Source organism: Mizuhopecten yessoensis, unplaced genomic scaffold (assembly GCF_002113885.1).
Source record: "Mizuhopecten yessoensis strain PY_sf001 unplaced genomic scaffold, ASM211388v2 scaffold1353, whole genome shotgun sequence".
Lineage (NCBI taxonomy): Eukaryota > Metazoa > Mollusca > Bivalvia > Pectinida > Pectinidae > Mizuhopecten > Mizuhopecten yessoensis.
This window is the reverse complement of record NW_018404004.1, coordinates 54834-63290: the sequence shown is the minus strand read 5'-3', so window position 1 is coordinate 63290 and position 8457 is coordinate 54834. Positions and strand designations below refer to the sequence as shown.

At 37.4% G+C, this 8457-nt stretch overlaps 1 protein-coding gene across 5 annotated transcripts in view; it reads right to left on the bottom strand.

The window, feature by feature from the left end:
* LOC110460108 overlaps nt 1-8457 on the bottom strand; it is a 36821-nt gene that overhangs the window by 18497 nt on the left and 9867 nt on the right. For all 5 annotated transcript variants that reach the window (XM_021512835.1, XM_021512867.1, XM_021512860.1 and 2 more), the window contains exons 6-12: nt 8141-8296; nt 7381-7469; nt 6743-6913; nt 6017-6196; nt 5218-5449; nt 3909-4116; nt 2744-2928 (exon numbers count right to left, since the gene is read on the bottom strand). In XM_021512835.1, coding sequence (XP_021368510.1) covers nt 2744-2928; nt 3909-4116; nt 5218-5449; nt 6017-6196; nt 6743-6913; nt 7381-7469; nt 8141-8296 — 1221 coding nt within the window. The remainder of the gene's footprint in view (nt 1-2743; nt 2929-3908; nt 4117-5217; nt 5450-6016; nt 6197-6742; nt 6914-7380; nt 7470-8140; nt 8297-8457) is intronic.

Genomic DNA, 8457 nt, shown 5'->3' with positions numbered 1-8457 from the left:
TTACTCTATATTGTAATGTCTGTAGTCTTACTCTATATTGTAATGTCTGTAGTCTTACTCTATATTGTAATGTCTGTAGTCTTACTCTATATTGTAATGTCTGTAGTCTTACTCTATATTGTAATGTCTGTAGTCTTACGCTATATTGAAATGTCTGTAGTCTTACTCTATATTGTAATGTCTGTAGTCTTACTCTATATTGTAATGTCTGTAGTCTTACACTATATTGTAATGTCTGTGTTTGTCTGGCCCTAGGTCGAGGAAGGTGATATTAGTAGGTAGGGATCGCCCAAACTACTCTCGATCTTTCTCTTGTCCTAGACTTCAAGACAATTCCTTAATGATTTTTTTTATTTTTACTATATGTATATGTGGTAAGAGAGAATTTGTGTAATTCATAACTTTGATTTTTTATATCATATATTATATTACTTAATGGGTGTAAGAAAAGATACAGTAAACAAGGTGATTAGACCATCAATGCACATGTCAAGTTAGGTTGGTCTAGCACTTAAAAGTTTCAGAGAAACTAACTTAAACGCAATAACTTAATGTTGATGGATATGCTGACAAAGTCAATGGACCATGAAAGGTAGGCCGCTTCAGGCATTTGATGCATGGGTTGAGATGTACTACCTAAGATGTATCTATGGCCCAAGTTTGGTTGGTCTAGCACTTATACCTTCAGTGAAACTAACTTAAACGCAACAAGAGGCCCAAGGGCCTTAACGGTCACCTGAGTTATATCATAGGTACTAGTAGCTTTATTTTTTGTTTAGATGTGATGCGGAAATCAGCATGTAAATTAAGTGAAATACAATATTTGTTATGTCATCAAAGGATAAGAATTTGAAAATATTGGTAAATGTTCCCTTTGGGGCCCCGCCCTAGCCCCTGGGGATCAGGCAGGAATCCTAATTTTACAATGTAATACCCTCATTCACCAAAGATGATTCTGACTAAGTTTGAGTAATTTTCTGCTGAAAATGGATAAAATATACCCAAAAGTGTTATTTCCCTATGTAAACTGTAGTAAACTTTACCCCCTCCCCAAGGGAGAACGGATAACTCGGGGGTCCTGAAATTTACAATTTAAATAAAGCCCCTGATGATCTTTCTTTTTATGTACTGAAATTGAATGTAGTACCTCTGAGTCTGGAGAAGAAGATTTTTGAAATATTGGTTAATTTTCCCTTTGGGGCCCCGCCCTGGCCCCAGGGGTTGGGGTAGGAATCCCAATTTCGTAGCCTCATATACCAAGGATGATTCTGACCAAGTTTGAAAAGAATCCATTCACTGGTTCTTGAGAAGAAGTTGAAAATGTAAAAAGTTATCGCACGACTGACGACGACGGACGGAAAGCGATTAGAATAGGTCACTTGAGCAAAGCTCAGGTGACCTAAAAAACTAATATTCAGTCAGACACATGGGAGGTAAACCACAGGTATCTATTTAATATTCAGTCAGACACATGTAAATAACTTCATATGGGAGGTAAACCACAGATATCTATTTAATATTCAGTCAGACATCTGTAAATAACTTCACATGGGAGGTAAACCACAGATATCTATTTAATATTCAGTCAGACACCTGTAAATAACTTCACATGGGAAGTAAACCACAGGTATCTATTTAATATTCAGTCAGACACATGTAAATAACTTCACATGGGAGGTAAACCACAGGTATCTATTTAATATTCAGTCAGACACATGTAAATAACTTCACATGGGAGGTAAACCACAGGTATCTATTTAATATTCAGTCAGACACATGTAAATAACTTCACATGGGAGGTAAACCACAGGTATCTATTTAATATTCAGTCAGACACATGTAAATAACTTCACATGGGAGGTAAACCACAGGTATCTATTTAATATTCAGTCAGACACATGTAAATAACTTCACATGGGAGGTAAACCACAGGTATCTATTTAATATTCAGTCAGACACATGTAAATAACTTCACATGGGAGGTAAACCACAGGTATCTATTTAATATTCAGTCAGACACATGTAAATAACTTCACATGGGAGGTAAACCACAGGTATCTATTTAATATTCAGTCAGACACATGTAAATAACTTCACATGGGAGGTAAACCACAGGTATCTATTTAATATTCAGTCAGACACATGTAAATAACTTCACATGGGAGGTAAACCACAGATATCTATTTAATATTCAGTCAGACATCTGTAAATAACTTCACATGGGAGGTAAACCACAGGTATCTATTTAATATTCAGTCAGACACATGTAAATAACTTCACATGGGAGGTAAACCACAGGTATCTATTTAATATTCAGTCAGACACATGTAAATAACTTCACATGGGAGGTAAACCACAGGTATCTATTTAATATTCAGTCAGACACATGTAAATAACTTCACATGGGAGGTAAACCACAGGTATCTATTTAATATTCAGTCAGACACATGTAAATAACTTCACATGGGAGGTAAACCACAGGTATCTTTTTAATATTCAGTCAGACACATGGGAGGTAAACCACAGGTATCTATATAATATTCAGTCAGACACATGTAAATAACTTCCAATATATTATATATATATACAATTGACTGGTATAGTATGTATCATATACTTCGATACATTTTTAAACTTGTATCTCAGAAACGACGTATTCATCTTTGATCCAGTAAATATATAAGACATCGACAAGAGATCAGTGCTTCATCTGGCTACACTGGACATCACCAGACGATCTTACCTATTTTGTTGCCATATTTCGACCCATATCCACACAGACAATACATGGGAGTTTCCATTCTGCGCTCCCAGGGGATGTTCAGGTTAAGGCTGGACACCTGACAGGAGTGGAAACCCATCATATGGTTGGCGTAGGCAATGCTGCAACTTGTGGCAAACCGACACATAGAACACTCGATATACTTCCTGTAAATAAAACATTTCCGTGATGACATCTTTCCTTTCAAGCTCATGCAAGCAAATCAGTAGCAATTCTTTTGGGAGAATGCCTTCTGACAAGACTGGAATATTAATAGTCTGTTATATGTGGGGTTGAATATTTAACTCGAGGGGGTACAATTTGCCAATGGTTTGACCCAAACCCCTACAGCGAGATCAGAATATCCTTATCCCACACATCTATATGATAGCGGCTGTCTCTTACACAAACTTTTGGTAAAATGCAACACTAATAAATATAGCTAAGTCTATAGATACACAGAGACCAAGGACTCAGTTGGAAAAGCGGAAAAAAGTGCAGTATACCATAGGTATACAATGTACCTCAAATGCAACACCTTAACTCATTGACGCCTGAAGTTTCATAATGAACTATTCCAACCTTTGAATTGGAAGGGTTCAAATGTGTCTTCAGGGGTGAATGAGTTAATGACAAATTTGTGCAATTCATTTTTATGCTAATGATGTGTTGTTAGTTGTTCGTGTCATTTAATAACATCATCATCTGTATGACCGACGTCGTAATAGCAGAGGTCATTGAGTGCATCTATGTAAAATCCAACGCGAGTTTTCCTAATAGGCCACATCAAGGCACGTGTATCTTACATACATAGAGGTGGCATGTCTACGTATAATTCAGTAACAAAGGAACAGTATGCAGACAACAGTTTTTTATTAATCGAGTGTAGACAAATGTCACACTAACTTGAACCTGATAAAGTGTTATTTAATTTGAGTGGTGAGTGAGCGAGTCTGGTCAAGAATTACTCATTTGAAGTGGTCAAAACTTTCAATCATGCATTACTTACTTGAAATGGTCAAGACATATTTCACCAATTCACACCTAAAGTCACATTTGAAACTTACCAAATCAAAGACTTGGCAAGTCCATTTTGAATATGTAGGGGTAAATGAGTTAAAGTGGTCAATTGTCAACCATTACTTACTTGAAGTGGTCAGGTGTTCCCATGGACATCTTACACTCCAGACAGGTGAGGTAATTGACCACTGTGGGGAAGCGAGTCCCCCCAAAGTCCAGCACCTTACTGACCGCTGGGGCGTTCAGTGACTTGACACTCTGCGGCTTTGGCTGAAGGCCGGACTCCGGTACCTTAATCATCACCTGGCCCGGCGTAGAGTATCTGTTGTTGGGTCCTGTCATGATGAAAGTTAAAATGTGCTTAATGTGTAATAGTCAAGGCTGACTAGGTATACTGGTCAAGGCCAGCCAAGGTTAATGGTCAAGACTGGCCAGGGATAATGGTCAAAGTCAGCCAAGGTTAATGGTCAAGGCTGACCAGGGATAATGGTCAAAGCCAGCCAAGGTTAATGGTCAAGGCTGACCAGGGATAACGGTCAAAGCCAGCCAATGTTAATGGTCAAGGCTGATCAAAGGGAAAATTTATCCGTAGAAATAGTTATATCCCTTTATAATCAGTAAATGAAATCTTTATCTTTAAACAGTATACAAGTAAGGGCTGTTCCATAATTTATCGTATAGGGGAGGTGGGAGGCACCATTATTAATATATTATGGTTGGTAGGGTTATAACCAGATCTACCTATCAAACCTGAGCATTGCACAGGAATGCCAACAATACGCAAATACATGCATACAAAAAGTGGAAAATACTAGAATATTTCAGTAATACTTGCATACTAAAAGAACACTAGCTAACTATTCCTTATTTTCCAAACCAATGTTAATACTCATAGTTTATTATCTGCTAATGTTTGAAATGTATCTCCAGGGAAAGGCCAGTTGCTCAATTCCCTTTAAATCTGATTTAGATGTAATAAAATATTTTGAAATGTAAACAATATGCAAATATTTATAGTATTCAATCACTTTTCAGATTTTATTGGTGATTTGGTTTCTGAAAAAGTGTCTCCCATCCCTCCCCTATAATAATTATAATATACAACATTTGATATAGCGCCCTATCTAGCCAACATAAGCCACTCTAAAGGGATTTACAGTACATAGATATACAATTAATACAATTAACCCACATTAATCAATACAATTTTTGAGGAATTCGCAAGAGCTGCCTTATCAGGAGCTAACTACTAGTCATATGCCACCTGGCTAACATCTCCCTATGTATACCACCTGGCTAACATCTCCCTATGTGTGTATGCCTGCGTGTGTGCTGGAGATGTGGTGTGCTGTGTTATGGTTAACTCTGGAATAGCCCTAACTAGCTATCAGCACAAACATTGAAAACCTGTCGTTCAATCACCATGGCGATCTTACCTAACACTCCTTTATGGTTGGCTTGATGATCCTTTTTCTTGTGTGCCTTGACATCGGGGACGTTATAGAAGGTGAGGCGACATAACGTACACTTCTTAGTGGAGGCCTTCGACTGGTGCTTCAGGAGATGGCCGTAGTACGTCTGGGTCTGTCCCCAGCCCAAGGTCACGAACTTCACCTTGAATACTTTTAGACAGTATAGACACAGAATGTGTGGAGAACTGTCATGTTTCTGTAACGAAAATTGCGGTTAAGTTTAAACTCATTTGTCATTTGCCAAATTAAAAATAAATATTTTTTTGTACGGTAGCCTTGTTTTAATTTTGTTTTCGATAGAACTGTAGTAGAGGAGGGCCAGGACACTTCTGTTGTAGGAGCAGTAGTGTAATAATCTGAAGTCCAGGGTCCCCATCCCTGCCAAATCCTGCTGAACTTTTACAATCACAATGCTTTTGTTGATATAATGTTTTATTTATTTCATCTCTATCATTTTTCATAAAAGTTTCCAAGGTATGGTTTCTTTTAAGAAATGTTGCTATGGTAACAAAAGCAATTTCCAGTGCATAATTAGTTTTTTCAGTGATATGGGGATCCTTCAGTCAGTTCATTAAACAGGAATTTTTATATCTTTTTTAAAAGAGCGAAAAACTTAGAAAGAAAAAAATCCTGTCTTTGTTATAAATTTGCAAGAAGTAGTAACTGTGTTTCTCTCTCTGCAAACAAGCCTTGAACCTTTATCAACTTAAAGTCTCTCTCTGCAAACAAGCCTTGAACCTTTAACAACTTAACGCAGTCTCACCTTTTTGAAGTGATCAACAACATCACTGTACATAGACGAGCGGAAGTTACACAGGTGACAGATATAGGGCATCTCACAGGCGTGGTGGTTCTGTCGCATGTGGTGGGTCAGAGCAGTACGCGATTCGTGGTCACGCTCACAGATCCTACACAACAACACGTTCGCTCCATTCATATGTACCTGTGAAATCACAAATAACAAAGAAAGAAGTTTATATAAACATTTAATACAAAAATGACATATCTTGCTTTGTCTGGATTTGTTTTTTTACCAAAACATGATGCTAACTCATTCTTGTGACTTATTTTATGAAATAAGTGATGTTGAAATTGTATCAAAAAAATGCTGACAATATTAGAAAATCCAAATTATCTTTTTTCATCAGGTCTAAAAAATTCCAAATTCATCATGAAAATTAAGGCAAGGCAAGTAGATTTTTTTTAAATCTGCCTATGGGCAAGTACTCTATAAGTTTTTTATTTGTTTACTTGTGATGGGGCCTTTTATCTCATTTTAGAAAGAAAATACTCCAATTAGGAAAGAAATTATCTGCATTAAAATGAAAATTTTAGGAATTAGGTATAAATATGAAACAGTTTCAATTGGGAATGGGGTCCATTATCAGCCCCCTTCTACCCCCCCCCCCCCCCCCCCCCAAAAAAATTATTACAAGAAAAAGCATTGCTTTATAATAGAAATTGTACGCCCCTAATCTATTGGACTTACCTTCTCAACGTGAGTCTGCATCTCAAACGGAGTATCAAACTGCTTGTAACAATGTTTACACTGGGTGAGGTCACTGAGGTCAAGGTTGTGCTGCTTACCGCTGTCAATGTGACCTTGGATGTGCATCATAGCCTTGATATTATTGTACAGCATCTTAGAGCAGTACCAGCACTGCAATGGTAGAAACACAGTCACGAACATGATAATGATGTAATTGACATTTTTTAGCAGGGCTGCTAAGATCATTTTGGGAATTTTCTGGTCACTTGACTCATACAGTGTGCACAGTATTTCTCAAAGCAATAGTTTTATATCAATTACATAACATAGCTCAATACTAGAGCGGGCAGCGCAATCCTAATACACAGTTATATACATATAATGGAACATGCATACTTTTAAGTTATCTCCCTTTAAACCAAAAGCAGTTTTCCATGTTGTTGTTTTTGTCTAATTTTGTCACTTGTTCATACTAATGGGTAATTTTGTCAATGATATTGGCACTGTCAATGTTTGAAAGTTTATAAATTATACTGACATTTGTCAATGTTTAAAAGTTTATAAATTATACTGACATTTGACAATGTTTGAAAGTTTATAAATTATACTGACATTTGACAATGTTAAGCGTGACAAACCTTGAATCGGTATTCGCCTTTGTCCTCCTGGTAAGAAGGGTCGCCCTCCATTTTACCGTAGTAATACTCGTCCAGGGGCACCCAGCTGCCTGTAACACAGATCTCACCACCTCAACACATGGAGGGAAAGACAACTCTCTCCACTCAAATATATCGTTATTTCATTAACACCGAGACCACAAACACGTGTTTCCTATCTACCTACACTATATATTTTCTGGTGTACTATAATTAATCTATGATTGAAATTTAAACACCACAGTTTCCCTGCACAGTGAAATTTGCAAATGGACTAGCAACGTGGAATCTGCTAGACCAATTCACTTGTGGATATTAAAATCAGTTTCTAGTCCTGGGCCTGTTAGTCATTTTTCTTGGGTCCCAGACCTTAGACTCTAGCCCTGTTAGTAGTGATGGGCAATCGGTTTAAAATCATAATTGATAATCGGTTTGTAATTAGAAGCAGTAAACCAATCGATGATCGATTGCATAATCGGTTCATAATTTTATGGGACTGAATACCCCAATAAAGTGAGAACACTAAATACATTTTTTAAATCGAAAACATTTAGCACTTTGATTAGCAATTTTAATGAAGAACTGATTATATCGATAATGGAATTTGTAATTGATAATCGGAAACGAAAAAGGACCAACCAATCGAATTTTTGATTATAATTGATCATCAGCCCATCACTACCTGTTAGTGCCCTTCCATCCTCTATTAAGCGGGAGAGTCAGGATAGAAGAGACCTCTTACCTATATTATCCAGCACGTCTCCAGGTTTCTTGAGCTTCTTCCTGGCAGGTCCCGCACTGTCCTGTGTACTTTCTAGATGACGCTTCGCCATGATAGCACTGTTGACGAGCATTGAAGTGGCAGACATCATTCCGGGCTGAGAGGGTCTCTGAGGCGCTGCAACCATAAACACCATACTTCAGTAAACTATAGGGTTAACCTATTCACCCCTGATGACACATTTGAACTCTTCCAATTCAAAGGTTGGAATAATTCATTATGAAATTTCAGGGGCACCATGTTTTAACATTAGGCAGACAGAATCACCGACAGAGCTA